The sequence below is a fragment of the Arvicanthis niloticus genome, chromosome 16 (assembly GCF_011762505.2).
Source record: "Arvicanthis niloticus isolate mArvNil1 chromosome 16, mArvNil1.pat.X, whole genome shotgun sequence".
Lineage (NCBI taxonomy): Eukaryota > Metazoa > Chordata > Mammalia > Rodentia > Muridae > Arvicanthis > Arvicanthis niloticus.
The window spans coordinates 61,878,888-61,902,398 of record NC_047673.1 but is presented as its reverse complement, the minus strand read 5'-3'; the positions used below and the strand labels follow the sequence as shown (position 1 = coordinate 61,902,398).

The 23,511-nt window shown below is 42.4% G+C and overlaps 1 protein-coding gene across 2 annotated transcripts; it reads right to left on the bottom strand.

Moving 5' to 3' along the window:
* Positions 1–225: 225 nt before the first annotated feature.
* On the bottom strand, positions 226–21,577 carry Itln1 (intelectin 1). Of its 2 annotated transcripts, XM_076914477.1 has the most exons (10): positions 21,462–21,577; positions 17,169–17,274; positions 16,062–16,130; positions 12,231–12,294; positions 10,663–10,761; positions 9,009–9,256; positions 8,530–8,688; positions 7,391–7,511; positions 5,821–5,924; positions 226–497 (listed from the first exon to the last, which is right to left on the bottom strand). In XM_076914477.1, the coding sequence occupies exons 4-10, from the start codon at positions 12,292–12,294 to the stop codon at positions 345–347; spliced, it is 948 nt and encodes a 315-aa protein (XP_076770592.1). In that variant the 5' UTR covers positions 16,062–16,130; positions 17,169–17,274; positions 21,462–21,577; the 3' UTR covers positions 226–344. The 2 variants fall into 2 exon arrangements, with proteins under 2 accessions (XP_076770592.1, XP_076770591.1); XM_076914476.1 differs by lacking the exons at positions 16,062–16,130; positions 17,169–17,274; positions 21,462–21,577 and adding an exon at positions 12,491–12,647.
* Positions 21,578–23,511: the final 1,934 nt, after the last annotated feature.

Below are 23,511 nucleotides of genomic sequence, written 5' to 3'. Positions count from 1 at the left end.
ATAAATAAATTTTATTTCAATCTTTAAAAACAAAATAAGAAAGCAGTGGGGTAAAGTGCCCCCTCCCCTCCCTGTACCCTTCAGAATGTTTGAGGGCCTACTTAAAAGAGTATTACTGTATCAAGATTTCTTGCCCTGGTGTCCCATGAACAACCAACCGGGGCAGCAGAAACTCTTTTGAAATCTCCCACCCCTGCACAGAAAGAATTCATAAAGACACCAAGCTTGCCGTGAACATGATTTATTCTCCTTTCCTGGTCATTGGAATTCTAGTTACTAGGTCAGTATTCTCCATGCCTTGGAGTCCACAGATGGGAGAAGTCTGGGTCCATCCCACAGAGTTCTCAGCGGTAGAACAGAAGTACAGCTGCTTCAGTTATCTCCCGGCTACTGCTGTATGCAATGTGAGTTCCATATCCATTCCAATCAAATGCACCAAAGTCTCCACACTGCCGGGGGTTACCTTCTGGGAAGAATCCTCCTCCACCGATGCAGTGCTGGAAAACACAGAGAAACCAGGAGAGGTCAGTTGGTGAGATGATTCAGATATGAAATGCCCTCTCAAAAGGTGTGTGTGTGTCCTGAAGTCCAGGTCCCAGTGTAATATTCAGAGGCAAGGGAAGGGATTGAACATGGGGACCCTGGTTACATCATCAATTGGTTAGTCATTGGTGTGTTCATGTTTTTGGACTGACTATTGGGAGGTGGTGGAGCTGTGGAAGTTGGGGTCTGGTTAGAGAAAATAGGTCACTGGGAAAGGAAGTGAGTTGGGGTTCACAAGTACACATGTGACACAAATGTACCTATGTGATCACAGAAGTTAGAGGGCAGTCTTCATATTTTGGTCTTTGCCTTTCCGCCTTGTATGAGCTGGTTCTCCTCACCACTCTTGTGAGCTGACCTACCAGCTTCTGGAAAGGCTCCTGCCTCTGTTGCCCATTCCTCTCTAGGGAACACTGGAATTACAGGCACTTCCAAGATTATGTGCAGCTGACATATGGGGTTCTAGAGATGTGAACTGAAGTCACCAGACTTGCACCCCAAGGACTTTTACCCTCTAAGCCATCTATCTCCTCAGCCACAGAGTAGCATGTTTTTGGAGATGATTTTCCCTGGCCTTTCATGCTGGCTTTCACTTTCCTGGTCACCATTCAGTAAGCCACACTCCTGATACGCCCTTCCTGTAGGATGGTTCTGTCTCACCATGGATCTAACAACAATGGAGCCAGTTGGTCACAGGCTAAAAGCTATGAAACTAAATAAGACTTTCTCCTTAAAGTTTCTTACCTCTTTCTCTCAGGTATTTATCACAGAGGCAAAAGACTGACTAGTATAGCTAATGAGTTTAGAGACACCTCAATAGCCAAACTCAGTGGACTCTTTTTCCTTCGCCAGCCTCTCCACTGGCAGCATTGATCTATTTTACCCATAAAAGCCCCTCCAGTAGCTTTAGTAACATGATTGTCTCTTCCTATCTTTCCTCTGAATCTCTGTTCACAGGTTCTCTGGTTAGATTTTTTTCTTCATGAATTCCTGAAGTGCTACTTCCCAGAGGGGACACATTTATAATTCTCCCTATACTTTGTGCCACCCTTGTGCCTTCAGTTAACCAAATATTCATCCATGGTTTAAACAATTTATCTCCATCCCTGATGTTTCCTGGGCTAAAGATCTTAAATTCATCTGCCACTCAAATTGCTATACCAGAGTCTCAAGCTTCACGTGGGGGGAAAAAACAGAGTTACAGCCATGTGCCACTGAGCAATGGGGATTTACTGTGAGAAATTCATTGGCTGTTTTGCCACAGTGTGAACATCATAGGGTGTCCTCAAACAACATAGAATTACTATGGCATTTCTAGGCAATGCTACCACATGGACCACTGTCATACAAACAATCCATCATTGATAAAAACATGCAGCAGCATGTGTGTAAATCCCTCCTTTGCTCCAAACCTGTCTTCTTTCAGACATTGTAACTTAGTAAATGATATTCAGTGGTTTTAAACTTGCTGATTCCGTGTCTCAACTTCCCAAGTAGCAGAATAATGTTCTACTACACTATCCTAAAAACAAGGGAAGGAAAGAGACTGAATGGGTACTAAGTTACAGTTAAATAGGAACAAGAAACACTAGTATGCTATTGCAGAGAAGGACGGTTATAGATCATGATAGTAGTTGCAACGTTCAAAAGCTAGAGGGTGTTAAAGTTGCTCTAGGGCACTGCATATCTAGATGCTAAGTTCTGTGCCCCAAGATCAGGCTGCACTCTGGACATGAGCATTGTCTTAACCGGTGTGCCGTAAAGAATGCTCCCCAATAATCTCTGATTGGTAAATAAAAAGCCAGAGCCTCTGGGCAGGGGAGAGAGGAAGTTGGAACTTCAGATCGAGTGAAAGGATTTCTGGTACGGACCATAAGGGGACAAGGAGAGGGGAAGAAAGAGGTCGCCATGAGGCAGGAAGGACCATAAGCACATGGCTAAGAGAAGCTAACCCTGAGGACACACATGGAACAGAGCAAGACTCAGTTTTCAAGCACTGAGGCATTTATCGGGTTATTGATAGCCTAGTCGGGTTAGAATAGCTCAGAAACTGCCCAGTATATTACCAGCAGCTTGTTAATAAAATCTAATGTCTCTATGTCATTTACTTGGGAGCTTAACAGGATACAGTAGGGCAGAACCCACCCCAGAAAAAATTACTAGTATAAGAGAAAAGTAGTTGAAATGTTTTTACCACAAGGAAATGCATTTTGAGGATACAGGTTGATGTAAACATTGCATGATACATTCGTGTATTGAACCATCACAATGTATCCTATTAACATATAACTTTTGTGTTATCAGTTAAGTAAACTTACTAAAACTTTTTAAATGGTATTCACTCCCCCAAGTGAAACCCATAAGGTTATCCTAGATATCTCTTCCCATGCTGTGTATTCATCTGGTCTTAAATGTTAAGTTATTGGTGTTCCTTAGCCCATATGTGGATACTGCCCTACCTCACATTTCATTTGGACCATGGAAAGCATCTCTCTTTGTGCTTAGTCAACCTGCCATACTATGCCTATCAGTGTCAACTTTAGTAACACACAGATAATCAAGCCAATGCTCCCTTTAAAATGTGTTGAGGGCTCCCATCATTTACATATGCAGTACAAACTCACTAGGGTGATGTAAAAGACTCTTCCTGGTCTAGTTCCTGTTAACACTCCCTAAATCAGCTCTTGCCTCTACTCTACATCCATCCCATACACCAAGACTAAAGCACAGCTTGAGCTTCCCTCAATACCAGTGCTAGCTGAAACACTGGTAAGCTTACACTATTCACTCTCCCTAAATTGGCCTGCATCATAAGCTTCTGTCCATCTCCCAAGACTCAACTCAAAAACTACCTTGCCTATAAACTGGATGTGGTGTCACATGCCTTTAATCCTGGCACTGGGAAGGTAAATGCAGGAGGAATCAACTCACTATGCAGCTTAGGACTAACCTGAGATATATGAGACCTGTCTCAAAACCAAAATCCCTCTCCTGCCATTAGAGTACTCTGCCATTTCCAGTGCTCATTGCAGGTGCTGTGTTTTGCTTTCTTGTCAGGAACCGTAATGGGACAAGCTAATAACTAGCAGGTGATCATCATGAAATGGCCTGCTTTCGATTGCTATATAATCCGCAACAGGTGATTCTTACTAAGCAAAGTTATAAGGGATTCATTTTAGGAAAGATCCTGCTATTAATATGCCTTTCCTGTTATTATTAAACATATATAGCAATCACTAAGTAATAGCCCACCCCTTTGGGGCAGATCTCTGCAGATCCATGAAAATGCACTCTCTTGTAGTGATACTATATAGACAAATAGATGACTTCTTAAGTCTTAATGGTGATCCTATAAGAATTCCTAAAATTATATCAGTGATTATTAAGTTCTTTTATAATATGACTGCTATTAAGTCCGTTTCTGATAGTCAAAACTGCAACGAGAACTCTGCCAGTCTCCCAAGTGTCACCAGTTAATTGCTATTATATAGTTACCAGACTTTCTCCTACTCAGAGCACATTCCAAGAGGCTGTAAAACAATTAACCAAAGGTCATAAAAAGGGAACTAATGATTTATTACAGGTGCTAGGACAGAAGATAAAATATTGCCTGGGTTTATCTATACAAAACTTCACTCATAACTTATTGTTTTAAACCTTCAGTGAACCTGTGGAGCTGAGACAGGTGATGAATGTTTAGCTAGATAATTGCTCCTAATGGATACACTTGTAAACATTCTCTGTTGTAAACTTCTATTTCAATTTATGATTTGATTTTTTGTGTGAACTTGTGATGAACTTTGTAATGTGATCATGTGACCATGTAGTCTGAAAGATGTATAAGCACTGAGGACAAAAAGATGAGGAGCAGTTTATCAAATAGAATTTTTTCCTTTCCCCAGATAGAATAGAATTTTTCCCTTTCTCCGCTTAGGATCTTTCCACTTTTCCCCTTAGATAGCTTTCATAGGAAACTTTATACAACTTAGCAATAAGCTCTATAATCTCCTAAGTGTTCTTTTTTTCTTCCTGCGACTTCAGACTAGCAGGTAAAAGTTAGAGCCCAGCAGTTCCTAGAGACAGAACAAAGGCTGCATTGCGTAATCCTCTGCTGTTAGGCTACAGGTGTTAATCACCTAAACCAGCAGTCTTTTACCCTCAGAGAGAGCAAAAAAGGTTTTAGGACTTTTTAGAAGTTATCATCTGCATTGCAGTACAGTTAGAAAGCTAGAATGCCCTGAGACCCTCAGACTTTAAAGCTATCACTAGAGTCCTACTCTGTGCCCCCACCACTACCCTCTCCAGATCAGGAGGCTTCTGGCACTTTCTTTTGTTTTATGTCACTAAAAACCAAAACCTAGGACCTTCTGCACATTAGGCAAATGTTTTATTACTAACCCACATACAAGCACCTTGGTTTGTATTTCTACTATACTTCAAACATGTCAGATAACAACTATGCATTTGTATGAATGTCTAAACTCTTAAGTGCTAGCAAGCTGCGTGGTGTTTCGTGTCTTCTGCACTGTTACAGTTTAGGTGCTCAAAGCAAGCTATGCTGAACAATAAGACAATACACACTAACACCTGTCCACACTACACTTCATATTCTTCGACTTGACTGGAGGGGAATGGGATCCAGGATTTCCCAGAGACCTTCCCTGTCATTGTCTCCTGTATTCATCACCTTCCATCACAGTCAGGGGCCTCCTTGTCAGCAAAGCCTCCACATCCTGTCTGGAGAATGGGTACTCTAATAACCAAGGAACGAAACCATGGAATAGGGCCACTGTCAGGAGCTGAGGACCCTTTTCTCAGACTGTTACTTTGAGGAGGTCTGGGTTCCAAAAGAATCTGGTATTCTTGGTAATTCCTACTGTGGACTACCCGAAGATTTCCTCCTCATTCTGCTTTTTGCCACAAACTAGAAAAATAAACAGCCAGAGTCTAATGACCCCAGGCTCAGGGGACTGCCAGGCTGCTGCAGCGGAGCTAAGCATCCCTGACCTCACAATCACTGTTATCCCTAATAAGACTTATGAGAAACGGCTCAACAATTCAGAACACTTGCTGCTTTTGCAGAGGATCTCAGTTCTGTTTTCAAGCACCTATGTGAGGCATGTCACAAACACACGTAACTCCTTTCCCAGGGAATCTGACACCTTCTTCTGGCTTCCAAGGATACGGGTACACACATGCATATACCTACACAAAAACCCACAGGTATATACATAATTCGAAATAATAAAATAAACAGTATTTTTAAAAAAGACTCACAGCTTCAGAATTACATCCAGTGACCTTCATGCCAGCACACAAGGCACTGGCTGCTCTCTCATTATTAAACACTCTGAACTGAACAAATCCTGCAGTGAATTCCTCTGAAAAGAAAAAGTTGAAAATAGCATTCAAGGAAGGGTCTGAAAATAGTTGTCTTAAGGTCAATATAGAGATTGTAAGTGCGAGGCAATACACATTCTAGTTCAACACATTAGAAATACTGGTGGCAGCCAGGTGGAGGTGCATGCCTTTAGTCCCAGCACTTGGGAGGCGGAGGCAGGCTGATCTCTGAGTTCAAGAGCAGCCTGGACTACAGAGAGAGTTCCAGGACAACCAAAGCTACACAGAGAAACCCTGTCTCAAAAACTAAAAATACAGCCGGGCGGTGGTGGCGCACGCCTTTAATCCCAGCACTTGGGAGGCAGAGACAGGTGGATTTCTGAGTTCGAGGCCAGCCTGGTCTACAGAGTGAGTTCCAGGACAGCCAGGGCTACACAGAGAAACCCTGTCTCTAAAAACCAAAAAATAAAAATAAATAAATAAATAAATAAATAAATAAAATAAAAAAAACTAAAAATAAAGAAAGAAGGAAGGGAAGGAGGAAGGGAGAGAGGGAGGGAGGAAGGAGAGACAAAGAAATAAAGAAGGAAGGAAGGAAGAAAGAAAGGGGAGGGAGGGAGGAGGGAGGGAAGGAGGGAGGGAGGAAGGAAAGAAGGAAGGAAGGAAAAAAGGAAGGAAGGAAGGAAGGAAGGAAGGAAGGAAGGAAGGAAGGAAGGAAGGAAGGAAGGGAGGAACAGAAAGACAGATAGAAAGACTGGTTGAGTGTGACACTACCATGACCCATGGCTGAAGCATCCCTCCCACAAACTTAGCCAAAAGGAGCCTTTTCCAAACCCCAGAGTCCAGGAGTTAGTCTTCAAAAGACGCCAATCTGCTGAAGGTTTCTATGAAGAGTAACACAGAAAGAGACCACTGACCTCGGAGGGACAGTCACAGCAGCTGGCCAGTATATTGACTCTGTTCGTTTTAAACTTTTATATGCCAAGCATAAGTAATAAGAGCGTGAAATTACACAGTATAGGCTCAACATCTATGAGGGCAAATGGATTTATATTAAACAACACAATAGTCACCCCTCATAACAGAAATCTAACTCCGTCTTTTTCTGTTGTTCTCCCTCCGGTTTTGCTGCTGCTGCTGCTGCTGCTGCTGCTGTTTTATAGCATGCACATGGACCTGGCCTATTCCTGGGAAAGTACTAGATCAATAAGGATTGCTAGGAGTAGATTCTAGAGCCAAGCTTCCCCAGTGCAAATGGCAACTCTCTTGCTTGTCCCCTGTGCTCTCAGCCAAGTTCCTGAACCTTCAATGCTCCAGTCTCCTGGTCTGTAGAATGGGTTAGTAATAGTTCAGAGCTCAAGGGTAATCATGCAAATGAAATAAAACAAAACACAAACATTCATACAAGAAGAGCAGGCTGCAATGGTTGGTAAATGACCACTACTTATCATAACTGAATTGATCACCCATGTCCTGCAGAGAGTTCGGAAGAGCATTATAGACTCACTCTGGCCATAGGGGGAATAATAAGAGGCTGTCTTCTGAGCATCACCAAAGTCATAGACCACAGGTAATGCTGGGCCATTGTCAGTCCAGCACTTTCCTCCTCCATATTTCACCGGGTACTTCTACAAGGAACAGAAGAAATTACTGGGTAAGGACTGTGGCATTGGCACTCCCATGACCTTTGTCATGCATGCAGGAGCACAGCATTGGGCCAGTAACTGACATTATTTTCAAACCAGTCAGACAAAAAAGAATGCTTTCCTTTGTTAATGCCTCCCTTGATCCAAAATTCCTAAAGGGACCATCTTTTGTTGCAGGATATTTGATCAATATTGTGTTTACTGGAAAAACCTGTTTCTAGCTGTGGTGTGGCTCAGCCTTAGCACACACCTTTAATCCCTCTGTCTGGAATACAGACACACTCTTAGTAGACACCTTTAATCCCAAACAATGAAGGTAAAGGTAGTTTGTAGAAGGAAGAACCGATGTTTGAAAGTGATGTCTAATTAAGTGGCAGACAAAGTGATGAATCAGAGAAAGATTTTACAGAATAGAATATGCCCAACTTTCAAGAGAGCAGGGAATAGAGAGGCTTCTTAAGAGAGAAAGAAAGGAAGCAGCTTTACTGGTATAGTTGTACAGAGACAGGTTGAAGAGAGATAACAAGCTAGACACAGATGATGACAGAACAAGCCAGAGAATGAGAAGGAGTCAGAAGATAAGAATATGTTGTCAAAGTTAGTATGAGGCCAAGTAGAGCAATTCAGAAGCAGCCAAGAGAAGCCAGATTGAATCAGGCAGCATGCAAGGGAGCTTTGAGCCAGAACAGCTCAGCTGAATCAGCTGGTCAGAGATCAGTTAGAACCAGGACGGGGTGAGTTACTCAGCAGTGAGTCTCAGAGGCTGAACACACTCTAGGCCTAGATGAGATTGTGAAGAGGCTTCCAGGACCAGGCCTAGGTTAGCAGATGGAGGCAGTAAACCTAGATGACAATTACTTGGGGCAAATAAAAGTTACTTTTACACTCATACACTTTAGAGTTAGGGAAACATGGAACACAAGCTTGTGGAATGATGGTTCCCACCCAACCTCAAGCACCTGCCTCTCCACACCCTTGAAAAGGGAGTAGTCTTGAGTACCTGGTAGAGGCCAAACAGATTATGGCCCATGTGCTGCAGGAAGCCAGTGAAGGTGCGGTACCTCAGCAGGGAGCTGTTTCTCCAGTTGTGCAGGGGGCTATTGTTGGGCACATGCCAGATCCCCAGATTCTCAGCCTGGATGTCGAAGTAACCAGGGTTCTGGAAAGCAACCAACACTGAGCCTGACCGACCAGAGCAGGAGAGTTCACTGAGCAAAGGACGCATATGCACAGTGTTCAGCAGAGCTGACCTCTCTGGGCTCTAGCCATGCTAAGATACCCCCAGCTCCAAGGATAATGGTCCCACTGCCAGCACCTACTTGCCTATGAGCCTAGATGGGTGAGTTTGGAATTCAGGATCAGTATTTTTCACTTTTTCAGCCCTATGTCAAGGGGCAGCCTTCCAGCCCTCTCCCTGGCATGTTTGAGCTACACTCACATCCTCACACTTTCCCAGTGTGGACCACAGAGTCCACCAACCTTGTAGTCATCACTTGTGGCACCTTCTGCAGACCCAAAGGTGTTGTAGTTGGCCCAGTTGCCATCCCCCTCTGGGTAATCCACTCTGTTGCCTTGCTGACTGGACCAGCGATCGCCCACAGTGCACTTCCCATGCATGTTATTCTCATGCACACTAGCCACCAGCGTCCAGCCACCACTTGCAGTGGTCATGTCACAGAAGGTCTGGTAGATGACACCGTTCTCCGTGCGCAGGAAATAGAGGCCATCTGTGGAGAGAACGAGTCCACAGTCCTCCTGGGTGCAGGTTCATTGTCCATCTTGACTCCAAAAGCAGAATGGCTCTGGAAACTACAAACATGGCTAATACCTCAAACCCTGGGTATCCTACCACATGTGTCTCTGGGATCCACCTGAGTTCAGAAAGCCACGTTTCTGTGACTGAGGAAGAACACAGAATTACCCAAACTGACAGTGATGTTTCTTCTAAAGTTAAACATACTATTATCAAAGGACTTAACAACTGCACTCAGTCTATACAAAGAACTGGGAACAGGGACTCAGACATGTACATTCATGGTCATTACAGCTCTGGTCACAAGACCTGAATGGCAGAAACAACCCAGGGATTTCTCTCTATTAAAAAAAAAAAAAAAAAAAAGAAGGAATAAACAATCTACTGTGCTGTATATTATATGCAATAAATACTGTGTACATTTCTATATATCCAATACATCAGGAAGAATGAAGTGGATTAGAGAAATGGTCACTGGTTAAGAGCAAGTACTGTTCTAGCAGAGGCCTTGAGTTAGCTTCCGGCAGTCACACTCGGCAGTCAGTGTACAAGCACCTGTTCCTCCAGCTCCAAATAACTAAATACCCTCTTCAGAACTCTGCAGGTACCTATACACACATGTACACATTCCCGGCCACAGATGTGTTGTTAATAATAATAATTCTTTACATAGATTAAGTGTTCTACAACATGTATGAGCCTTGAAGCATACTGATGAAATAAGGCAGACTACTCACATGAGGTAACAAGAATGGACAGATTCATAGACATAGGAAACAACCCAGTTCCCAGGGAATACAGAAAAGTATTGCTTTGAGTCCACAGAGTTACTATTTAAGGGAACAAAAATGTTCTGGAGATGGACAGCAGTAATCTATACCGTTGTGAAGGTTGGTTTTTGCCTCTGAAGATCCTTATAATTGGCTAAGTTGCAATTTTTATCCACTATGTATATTTTATTATATTTTCTATATTTAAAAAATAAAGGCAAAAAAATAATAATAAAGGCTTGGGCTGGAGAGGTGGTTCAGAGGTTAAAAAGCACTGGCTGTTCTTCTAGAAGTCCTGAGATCAATTCTTACAACCACATGGTAGCCAGAACCATCTGGTTCTCTCTTCTGGAACGCAGGCATAGGTGCAGAATTACTGTATGCAGGATGGATGGATAGATAGATAGATAGATAGATAGATAGATAGATAGATAGATAGATAGATAGATAAAAATAAAGACTGTTCCAGAGGACAAAAGCCTGATTTCCTAACTGGGTTTTTGTTTGCACTTTTGAGTTAGGGTCTCCCCAGGCTGGCTTGGAGCTTACAATCCTCTGCCCTCAACTCCCAAGTGCTGGGATTCCAGTGCTCTTAAATCCCCTCTCTCACCTTGTGCCTTTGTGTCCTCCTGCTTGATTTCCTTGCAGCTTCTGAACAGAGAGGAAAAGAAAGGATGGGCCCATCTGTTGGTGTCCAGGTTCTCTTTGGCTAGGGAAAATGCAGAAGTTCACCATTATGCAACACCCACCCTCCCCTTATCATTCATCCTAATCTCATTCCATGACACCTGAGAGCTTCGCTCTGAGAATCCACAAGGAAGAAAGACAAGAGATTTGACAGCAGGGGGGAGCATTGTGTCCAAAGTCCTGAGGGGAGCACTGTGTCCAGTGTCCTGAGGGGAAGACTGTGTTCAATGTCCTGCATAAAGTGAAGTCCAGCTTTGCAGTTAGAAGAAATGCAGCTAGCCTAATGAGCCTGAATCATAGGTACTGAGGTCACAGTGCAGAGACTTAACCAAGAGACCATAGAATGAGGCCCTTTGCAAATTAGCCTCAACTCTACAAAGTCCTAGAAGTACAGGAACAGACTTTGGGGCCAGAAGTCGTCTGGTGTAAAGCTCCATGCTCACAAGGCAAGACCTTCTGGATTGTGCTCACCGTATCCCCTAACATCAAGCTGGAAAGGACTATCCTGTCTAGATCAAGTAAGACAGCAGTTGGGGACTTGCCTTTTTCCTTAAAACTCAAAAAAAAAAAAAAAAAAAAAGCAGTAAAGAGGAATTATACATTTTAAAAATACCGTTGAGTTCTTGTAGAGAGTTGGACAGAAGAAAATATTGTCTGGGCACAAACCAGACCATGCTTTTGGCATTGAAACCCTAAAGCCAAGGCTTGAGAAAGGACTGGGTCAGGACACAGTTCTTGTAGAGGTTTCCTTAGAGCCACAAACAGGCACAGAATCTGGACCAGGACTTGTCTCAGAATCTCACTGAAGGTCAATTTCTTCAAGAGGCTCTAAGTACCCAGCCTACATCTGAAAGGCGTCGTCTCAATGGCAATGGACTAAGTAGTATTTATATGTTCAGAAATATGTATTATATATCCACAATTAAGAAAAAGAGGCACCAGGCAATGGTGGCTCACGCCTTTAATCCCGGCACTTGGGAGGCAGAGGCAGGCGGATTTCTGAGTTCGAGGCCAGCCTGGTCTACAGAGTGAGTTCAAGGACAGCCAAGGCTACACAGAGAAACCCTGTCTCAAAAAAAAAAAAAAAAGAAAAAGAAAAAGAAAAAAGAGGCACTTACTTTGGTAGAGAGCAGGGGTGGAGCATAGTTGGGAAGTGTTGGAAGGGAAGAGGAAAATGAGTGGAAAAATAATACAATCTTTTTTTTAGTTTCAAAACATTTTTTAAAAAGCCACAATCAGCCAGTCTTCAATGGTGCATGACTTTAATCCCAGCACTCAGGAGGCAGAGACAGGCAGATCTCTGAATTTAAAGCCAGCCTGATCCACAGAGCGAGTTCTAGAACAGCCAGGGCTACACAGAGGAATTCTATTTGGGGGATCATGATCTCTGGCCCTCAGAGACCCAGATCCTGGGAGCAACCCAGTCTTGTGCTGTTTGCCTTTAAAGCTAGAGGTGGCTTGAAGAAACTGGGTTCCTGTAGCAAGACTCACCTGCACTGCACCCTCTGGTGGCGACGATGATAAACAGCAGGACGCCAACTTGGGTCATGGTCATCTAGAGAATAGCAAGAAGGTTGCGTTTTTATCCTGACCTCCTTTTCCCCTTATCCCTGTCTCAGCTCCTAGCTAGTCCTCAACTACTCAAAGGCCCCTTCCTGGTTTTTAACTCAGCACCTTCTGGCTTTCGTTGTGACCTGAGCCAAAATCCTTTCCCCACTATTCCACACACAGCAATCACCTTCCCTCTGTACCTGGCAGAAGCTGAGAGTTGCTATCTGAGTAATGACAGGAACCTTTCTCTGCTGAGGACCCTGCACGTGTGAGACTTTGTTCCTTTTATGGGGAAAGCCTAGTGAGGCACACGCTTTCCCTCTGGCAAGATGCCCTGTGTAGATACAGCATCTGCTCATTGCAGGGTAATTCTGAGATTAGTGAGCTCTAAAAGACAAATATTCAGTGTGGTCTGTTTGTATTGTTCCATATTCCAGGAAGTGATGTTGAGCGTTGTTTTCAGTTTGTATCTTTTCTGAAAATTGTATATTTATTTTTAAAAAAAAAATCCTAACATCTACCACAATCATCATTCATAGGAAAAGGAAATTTTTGCCAGTGCTGGTGGTGGTGGTGTCGGTGGTGGTGGTGGTGTCGGTGATGGTAGAGGAGGAGGAGGAGCAGGAGGAGGAGGAAGAGGAGGAGAAGGAGGAGGTTTTTGAGACTAGGTCTCATGTAGCCCCCTGTTGGGGGTCATGCAAGAGGAACAGCAAAACCACTTTAGAGCTCATGGAATTCAGCCTGTTAGCACAATCACAATGGGTGTGTCTCAGAGAGGCAGAGCCCCAAGGACTACGTGTCCTGAGGACTTCATGCTCTTGTGGAGTTTTGCTCTGCTTGTGGCCCTGGCAGTCACCATGTCCTTTTTAATGTATGAGTTGTATGAAAACTCTAAGGTGGTTTCTAGCCCCCACTGGGCGGTGTCATTGATGAAAACTCTAAGGTGGTTTCTAGCCCCCCACTGGGCGGTGTCATTGATGAAAACTCTAAGGTGGTTTCTAGCCCCCACTGGGCGGTGTCATTGACACTTACAAGAATAGTGATTGCTCTTTAGGCACTGCTGCTGGAGCAGATTAACAGTTCAACCACCACCCTTAGAAAGAACTTAGAGGTGTAGATTGTTGACAAAGTTAGGGCAAGATCATTTTGTCAGTGGCCTTGACATAGAAAACCTTGGGGAATAATTTAAAGTTCAGAAAGGAACACTCTAGAAAACTGACCAAGGGTTTTGGTTTTTTTTGTTTTTGTTTTTGGTTTTGGTTTTGGTTTTGGTTTTGGGTTTTTTTGTAGGGAATAAGAACAATGGTGGAAGCCCAACTAGTACTAACTGGCAGGCCTTCCTTGGTGAGGCTGAGCTGGTGATCAAGGTGATGGTTAATTTCTTGTACCCATTCTTTTCCTCAGCTTCCTGAAATGATTTTTTTAAAAATTGTTGGTGAGTGGATGTACACTCTGAGGTTTATAATAGAAATGTCTGATTTTTTATATAAAAGTTTAGATTTGTGATTCCCTTAAGATTTTTTTGTAAGATTGCTTTTCATGATAAATAATAAAATGATTGATCCCTAATCGTAACTGCAAATTGCAGCCTGCCAGTAAGAGAAACTGGATGAGAAAAAGTATCTCGCTTGCTTACAATTTGTTAATCTGTAACAAGTTTCTTAAATATTTTTGTATATGTGTTCTTGGGAATTATTTATCTTTTGCTTATATTACATAAAACATTTAATCATGTAAAAGTATTAGAGAACATGATTTTTTACACATGGTAATTCTTCATTTAAAGAAAAATAGAATGTAACCATGTTGCGGTAAATCTCTTGACCATAGGGAGTTCAGTAAAGAAAAGACACAAGTCAATAAATATCAAATGAATGCTGCAGCAAGTTGTTAAGAACTCTCATAGCCGGGGAATAGTGTAGTTTAGTGGTAAATCTGCCCAATCTAGGCATGCAGCATTCATTTGATACTTATTGACTTGTGTCTTTTCTTCTATGGACTTCCTATGAGCAAGAGGTTTACTGCAACATAACCGTATGTGAGTTTGAGCCAGGGTAGGCTGTCAAAGCCAGCTTCAACAGGTCATCTGGTAAACTGAGGAGGAGTGTGGAGTCATTGTAATGTTTGTACTGCTTGAAAGACATCGCTGGCATACATAAGCTGTGGGAGAAGAAATAAAGTTGTTAGAGCTTGTGGAACCTCACTTCATCCACCAAGTGTGTGTGTGTGTGTGTGTGTCTGTGTGTGTGTGTCTGTGTGTGTGTCTGTGTGTCTGTGTGTGTGTGTGTGTGTCTGTGTGTGTGTGTGTCTGTGTGTGTGTGTGTGTCTGTGTGTGTGTGTGTCTGTGTGTGTGTGTGTCTGTGTGTGTGTCTGTGTGTGTGTGTCTGTGTGTGTGTGTCTGTGTCTGTGTGTCTGTGTGTGTGTGTCTGTGTCTGTGTGTCTGTGTGTCTGTGTGTCTGTGTGTCTGTGTGTCTGTGTGTCTGTGTGTCTGTGTGTGTATGAGAATGTGTGTCTGTGTATGTGTATGAGAGAGAGAGGGTACGTGTATGAGGATGTGTGTGTATGAGTGTGTGTATGAGAGTGTGTATGGCCGGGCGGTGGTGGCGCACGCCTTTAATCCCAGCACTTGGGAGGCAGAGGCAGGTGGATTTCTGAGTTCCAGGCCAGCCTGGTCTTCAGAGTGAGTTCCAGGACAGCCAGGACTACATAGAGAAACCCTGTCTCGAAAAACCAAAAAAAAAAAAAAAAAAAAAAAAAAAAAAGAGTGTGTATGTCTGTGTGTATGAGAGTATGTGTCTGTGTATGTGTATGAGAATGTGTGTGTATGAGAGAGAAAGAAGGGGTGTGTGTTTGTGTGTGTATGAGAGAGTGTGTGTGTATATGAGAGTGTGTATATGACAGTGTGTGTGTGTGTGTATGAGAGAGTGTGTGTATGACAGTGTGTGTGTGTCTGTGTGTGTATGAGAGTGTGCATGTGTGAGTATGAGAGAGAGTGTGTGTATGAGAGTGTGTATGTATGAGAGAGTGTGTGTGTGTGTATGAGTGGGTGTGTGTGCCTGTGTGTGTGAGAGCCAGTGTGTGCATGTCCATGTGCATGTGTTTCCTCACCCTTTTCACCAGTCCCAGAGAGTTTTTTGCCATCCCCAGAAAACTAAGTCCTACTCCCTCAGAAAAAAATTTGCTGAGTGAAAGAAAAGATGAAGGTAGAAAACGAGGTTCAATATCCTCCTCTGCTTCATAGAAAGTTTGAGGCCAGTCTCTACATGAGCCCTTGTCCCTAAAAATAAATAAATAATAAATAAATATTTTAAAATATGCATACTCACACATATATATGTGTGTGTGTATATATATATATATATATATACTTCTTTTAGTACTTTTTTATTGATTCCTAGATATATTTTGTGATAGTTAACACATTTAGTATTATTATACATTCTTGCTGGTACATAAATCCTAGAACAGCTTACAACTAATTAGACCTAAGAGTCTCTGAAAATCTAGACTATTTGAAGGCTATCACCTCTTGTGACCAACAGCAGCCAGTGAGTCTCTGTGTCCCAGGTTCGACCTCCCATGTCCTTTTGCCTCTGTTCTTCATACCACCTCATCCAAATCTCACTGTCCTTGATTCGAGTTTTGTCCAGATCTGGATTTTTTAGCTTTGACTAATAGAAATTTTATCTCAAACTGGCTTAGACAAAAGAAAAGTGAATCTATCACTTGATGAAATAATTATTCTAAAAAGAGAGAAGGCGGCAGGCTTACCTGATGTAGCAGTTTGTCCACATCTTTGAGTCCATGAGCTCATTGAGTCTCTCCTACCCTGACTTCATCCTATTACCGAATTCAAAATGTTTGGCTTTTACTGTTCCAGGCATTACTGCAAGACAATGGATTCAAAATGGCTCATTTCTTCCTGTGGCTCTTAAACCAGAGACCTCTGGCGTGTGTTTCCCCATTGGCCAGAAATGAGAGACTTACTGCACTTCTGCAATGGTGCTTCTCAGGGAACTGTCTGTCTAACTGGCCTAAACACTGTGGGTTTATTTCCCTACAGTTCTGGAGAACTGGAATCCAAGATAAATGTGCCAGCAAGCCTTCCCCACTCCAAGGCCTCTCTGCCTCCCTTGTGAAGAGGCACCTTCCCACTGTGTCTCCTCATGGTCTCCTCTGTGTGCATCTATCCCCATATGTCCTCTTATGCTCAAATTTTCTCTTCTATAAAACATACCAGCCAAGAGCCAGCAAGACACTCTAGCATATAAAGATACTTGCCACCAAGCTTGACAACCTAAGTTCAATTCCAATGATCCTGTGTTAGAGACAGAGACCTGATTTACACAAGTTGTCCTCTGACTTCCCCAGGCGTGCCATGGTACATGAATACATACTCCCATACGTGTATATATACACACGTAGAAAAAAATAAACACACAAATAACACAATATACATGAAAAGTTTATTTATACACACATACATATCAAGAATACTGGATCAAGACCAATCTTAGTTGCCTAATCTTATTCATCTTATTAAAAAAAAACTTTATCTAAATATAATCACATTCTGAGACAGTAGGCTGGGGTTTCCACTTAAAATCGAAAGGACCATAATTGACCCCAACACATGTCTATTCCTGAACTAATTTCTGGCCAACGGGCTGGAACTGCCCTCACTTGCCTTGACCGGACCATCTGGGCATGGGGCAGATGCTGGTTGGTTTTGTGACAAAGCTCTCCTCTGGCCTCTGTTTTGAATATTCTTTAGCCCTCTTCCATCTCCAGTATTGGTCCATTCAAATCCCTTTGCACACTGGTACCAACCAGAATCTTTATTAAATATAAGCTATATTTAGGAGTGGTAGCCCATACCTGAAACCCAGCATTTTGGAGATAGAAGTAGAATTATCTGGACTTGAAGGGTCATCTTTGTCTACAGAGTGAGTTCAAAGCCAGCCCGGGTTACCTGAAACTCTGCCTTTAAAAAAAAAATTACACACAAAGTTATTACTAAAATCCCATTAAAAGCACTCCTAACATCCAGTAGCTCATGAAATAGATTCAAAGCCCATATCTTAGAGGTTGTATCAGTGACCTGTTGACACATGACAATCCATTCAACAACTTAGGAATTTGAAACAAGAATCATTTTTGCGTATGAGGCTGCAATTTAAGCAGCACTTATGGGGCACAGATAGCTTCTGGTGTGCCCTGTATCTGGTGTGCCCTGTATCTGGTGTGCCCTGTATCTGGTGTGCCCTGTATCTGCTGAGTGATTCCTATGCTTTCCCTCACCTTTATTCTCAGGATGAGATTTTAGGGCTGAATTACTGACGCGTCTGAAAGCAAAGCAAGCCCATCCCAGTCACTGGTGGTCAGTGTGGGCTGTATAAATGTCTGACTGCTGCTCTCTCCAGTCTTTCTCTCTTTTTTTGTTTTGTTTTGGTTTGGTTTTTTGAGACAGGATTTCTCTGTATAGACCTGGCTGTCCTGGAACTCACTCTGTAGACCAGGCTGGCCTCGAACTCAAAAATTCGCCTGCTTCTGCCTCTGCCTCCCGGGATTAAAGGCGTGTGCCACCACTGCCCGGCTCCAGTTTTTCTCTTGCTCTCGTTGGAACTCAGGTAATTTATATCAACCTCCCATTGCACTGAACTACCTTATGCAACAGCAGAATCGAATCAGAGGCATTGATGGTGTAACTGTAGAACCAGTGAGTGGGCTGTTTACCCACTGTTGGCGATGATGAGCTAAATGGGGGGAAGGAAGATGAGAGCAAGGTCAGGAGATGGACCAGTTTATGCTACAGACTATGCTGGACAGAGTTTGAGTCTCTGTTGTGTGGAATGACAAGCTGGAAGTTTGGAAGAGGTGTGATGGCTGGAATATGGAAAAAAAAAAAAAAAAAAAACTAGGGCCTTGGGTTTGGTTCCAAACCCTGAAAAGAAAAGAATATAAAAGAAGAAAGGAAGCTTGCTATATAAATGAACTATAGAAAAGCAAATGTCTGTGGATTGCCAGCCAGCCAGATAGATAGATAGATAGATAGATAGATAGATAATAGATTAATAGATAGATAGATAGATAATAGATTAATAGATAGATAGATACATGATAGAATGATAGATAGATGGATAGATAAATAGATAGATAATAGATAGATGATAGATAGATAGATAGATAGATAGATAGATAGATATTGATAAATGATAGAATGATAGATAGATAGACAGACAGACAGACAGAGTAGGTAGAAGCTTTCTGTGGACTTCAGTTCGACATCTGTTTAAAGTGACTGGGGGAGACAGGGAACAGGGGAGGGGATTTGAAAATATGTGTGGACCCTGAGTGTGAATCTTATGTAGAAAGCCCCTCTCTCCCACACCACCTCAATCCAGGCAGCATCTGTACCTCATAGTGACTTGTAATGCTTTACTGTCTTTACAATAGATTCATGTTTTATGGTTCATCAAACACATGCACGTACAGAGAGTAAGTAAAGACAAATAGAGAGACAAATGAATTATAGGAAAGCAAATATCAGTGGATTGCCAGCCAGGTTAAGAAATAAAATCTTGTACCTAAAAAAATTTTAGTACCTCAAAAGCATTAAGTACATTCCTTCCCCATCACAAGCCCTTCCCTCCCTCTACAGTAACCACCAGGTCAATGGTGATCAGTTCCTTGTACCTATATGACACTGTCAACAATACCGCCTTTGTTGCTAAGTGTTTGTAGCTTGGTTTGGGTTTCTTGTTACTGGTTTGGTTTGCTACATTTTCCATGTGAGAGAAGGTCTCACTATGTTGCCCAGGCTGACCTGAAATTCAGAGAGATCCACCTGCCTCTGCCTCCAAGTGCTGTGATTAAAGGTGTGTACCATCACATGTATAAAACATTTTAGATCTGCTTATATGAGCACACACACCACACACAAGCCCTCCATATTTTTATTTAAATTACATTGCAATTCATCATTTCAGGAAAAGAAATGTTTTGTTTTGTTTTTAAGGGAAAAGAGGATTGAAGGAACACTACACTGTGGTGAGGATGGAATGTGGTATCAGTGGCTCTCCGCTGTAGTGGCAGCTGGCTGCTCACTCAAGTTTAAGAAGATCAGAGAGCAGAGCAGAGAGATGAATGTGGATGTTCCAACTAGTGTCTTTAAAATATTGAATGGTGCATACCTTAAACCCCAGCACTCAGGAGGCAGAGACAGGCAGATCTCTGTGGGTTTGGGGCCAGCTTGGTCTGTATAGTAAGTTCCAAGAAAGCCAGGACTATGTAGAGATACTGTGTCTCAAAAAGATAGATAGATAGATAGATAGATAGATAGATAGATAGATAGATAGATAGATAGACAGACCATCTATCTGTATATTTTTGTGGTGCTGGGGGTCAAATTTAGGTCACTGCAAATACTAGACGAGCACTAGACCACTCAGTGGCACCCCAGTGCCTATGATGCAAGCTATGTACCTGAGGCTAGACATGAACTCATAATCCTTCTGCCTCTGTCTCCTGAATGCTGGGATTACTACTTAAAATGTTTTATATTTTTGTATACATTTCCTCTTTAAAGTTTCTCTTTTTTTCTTTTTCTTTTTTTTTTTTTTGAGATAGTTTCTCTGTGTAACCCTGAATGTCCTGGAACTCATTCTGTAGACCAGGCTGGCCTCAAACTCACAGAGATCTGCCTGCCTCTGCCTCCCAAGTGCTGGGATTTAAAGTTGTGTACCACAACTGCCTGGCCCCATTTTAAATTTCAGTTTCATATTGTTTGATGTGCACATGAGAAACACACTGGTTTTCATACAGACTCCATATCTAGGAAAAATATTCTCTTGTTCATTGATCTGCAAGTTATTTCAGATTTCTTATGCAACAGTTATCTTATCGGAAAACAGTAACTATCGTTTCTTCATTATCAATCCCTAAGGGTTTCTTTCTCTTGTGTTACAAGTATCACCTCATAAATGTCTCCAGTATCATGTTGAATAACATAAGTAAATGACATCCTTTTCCATCATACAAGGAAATATTTCAGTGCTGTGCAGCTAAATAAAATGTTTGTCATATGTTTTTAAGATTTATTTTTAAGTGTATGTATGCATGTATGTATGTATGTATGTATGTATGCATGCATGCATGTATGTATGTATGTATGTATGTATGCATGCATGTATGTATGTATGCATGCATGTATGTATGTATGTATGTGTGAATATGTGCATGTGTGCAGGTACCCTCAGAGTCCAGAAGAGGGTGTCACATCCCACGGAACTGGAGTTACAGGCAGTTGTGAGCCAACTAACAGGGATGTTGGCAACTGAATTCCAGTTCTTAATCTCTCTGCAGTGCTGCATGCTTTGTTATGAATAACCTTTATTGGGTTTTGAAAGTTTCTTATTTTAGTTTTTATGAAAAAAAAAGTTCAATTTTTTAAAATGAATTTGTGCCTGTGTGTTATGTCCACTTGTTCCTGAGTGTATATATATATATATCCATGCATTTAGTGATCAAAGGCTGACATGGTCAATCTTCTTCAATCATTTTTCACCTTTTTGTTTGTTTTGTTTTGTTTTGTTTTGAGACAGAATCTCACATAGAGCCAGTGTGGCTAAACTGGAACCAACTTGGCAAGTCCTGGGGCCCCAGCCATCTCTGCCTTCCTGCCCCTGCGGTTACAGGAACATGCCTCTGTACCCAGATTTTTGTATGAGTTCTGGAGATCCAAACTCATGCTTGCACAGCAAGCCCTTTACTGAGTGAACCGTCTCCTGGCCCCTTGCTCAGAGTTGCTTCTCTGGTACCCCATGGAGGCTTCATCCCTGATGCTCTCTCAATGCTAAAGCTGAAGACAAGTCCTGCCTCAAGACTCTGTAACTCCAGATGGAGACACCACAGAGTTCTAAGTGCTCCTGGACAATACCCACCCACCACACTCCCGCCTTCTTCCCCACTGAAGAGGAGACAAGCTTTTAAACATAGTGTGTTTGGTTTTCTCCTAGCAGAGAAGGAGACAGAACTCAGTGGTACCCGGAAACTTTGGAAAAAAAGTATCACCTCAAAAGTGAATAAGATGGCTAAACAGTTTAACTGACCCATCCTCAAGTGCACTGATCCCCAGACTGCATATCTAATCACTGACCAATACATACTTACCCTGGTGCTCTATTCCCTGCTCCATCTCCCTGCTGCTCCAGTCCCTGCTCCATCTCCCTGCTGCTCCATTCCCTGCTTCATCTCTCCTGCCCCAGAGCCATTCCTTCATTTTCTGAGCATCACTGCCACTTCCCCTCAGGGAACAGATCCCTTCCTCCTAGGTGTTGCTTCATCCTGTGCACAGGGTTATCTTAGTGCAATAGCATGGCCACTGCATTGTTTACATGGCTCCTTCGGCAGTTCCTAGGAAACTTTTATGGGGTTGTACTTGTTAAGCCAATATTTTCTTTGTAAATTTACACAGCTCTATAGACTCTGGGTCTAAGACGGGTGTTTAAATAAAATGTGTACTTCCTGTAACTTAGCACACTACTCTTTCTGATGATGGCTCATGTTCATCCAGTGGTATCGCGTGGTGCACAACTCATCCTGCATAATACATAAAGCAATGGTACAGTTCACCCGTGAAGTCTTAGATTTGGTGGCTGATAATTCTGACATCAGCAGAGAGTTGCTACAGTAGAAAAAAAGAACTTCCTGCAAGCCTGAAGACTGAAGCTCCAACTCAGGACCTGGTACTAATTAGATACAATTGGTTTCCATGTTGATTTTACATCCAGTGAAAAACAATCCTCCTGGAGTTATTCTGATAGTTGGTTGGCAGATCTTAGGTTTTCTCTTTTTAAGACTTATTTGTATTATTGGTGTGGGTGCCCCTGTGTGTCTCCTATGCACAGATGCCCAAGGAGGCCAGAAGAAAGCCGTAGATTCTCTGGAGTTCAAGGAGCCAATTCTTTCTCATACAACACCCCCCACTACCATCCAATAATATATGCAGATGGGCTAAGTTTATCAACCGAATGCTGTAGCCCAGAATTTTGACCCTTTGATATAGAGAGGCAAAGTATTACAGTTTGAAAACGAAATGTCCAACACGGCTTCAGCTGTTGCATGCTTAGTCCCTAGCTAGCGGCACCAGTTCTGGCGGTTCTGGAAATTTTAGGAAATGTGGCCTTATAAGTAACTTTTATTCTTCTATAGTAATTGTTGTCTCCGAGGCTTCCTGCCTCAGTCTGCTAACCTAGGCCTAAACCTAGAAGCTTCTACGCTTCATACAATCTAATCTATGCCTAGAATGTTTTCAGCCTGAGACTCACTGCTGAATAAGCTCACCCCTTCCTAACTCGTTCACAGTTACACAGAGAAGTCTTGTCTCAAAAAAAAAATCTGGGAAGGGAGGCTTTCTGGTGAGCTAAACTGCTTCCTACTCATGCGATCTCCTTGAAAGCAGATTATTAAGTTGTCAGCTATCGTGGGAAGGCGGAGCTTTGGTGAGCCTTTTTGAGTCATCTATACTCCTGTAAGTAATTCCTCACCTGTTCCTGCAAAAGACTCCAATGAACTCAGATGTTTGGTAAACTGGGATGGATGGAATCATCTTTAGTCTATCATCAGTGCCTACCTGGAGTGAGTAGGCATCTGTTCAGATCTTCCCCGGAAGTCACACACTTGTGTCTGGTGTCCAGGTCTGCTGTGGTCTGAATGTTTCTGTCCCCCTAAAATTCATATACTGAAACCTATCACCAATGTGAGTACTTTAAGGTAGTGACTTTCTAAGAAAAGGTCATAGGGTAAGGACCTCCTGAGTGGGATCCTTACCCTTTTAAAAGAGGTCCCAACGGGATATTATAGAAACTTAAAATTAATAAAAAGCTCTGATTTTGGTTTAAACTCAAATATTAACTTCCCCCAGGGACACATCCCAGGAGAAACACATTTCAAAGGCATTCCAGAGGAAGAAAGACCCAAGATAAGAGTTTATGAGCCCTTAACACAGTAAAACCTGGGTAAATAGAAGCTACTTAAGCTGACCTTCTTTTAAAGATAAGATGTAAAATTGGGTTACTTAGCAACCGAGCTTGAGAATGGATGTTAAAGTCAGCCCTTGTAGTTATTGATTAAGAGGTAAAACTGCCTTTATGAGCCTTGTGAATATTGGTATAAAAATGGCCCCAAATCTAATTTGGGGCTCTCTTTTGTCTGCATACAA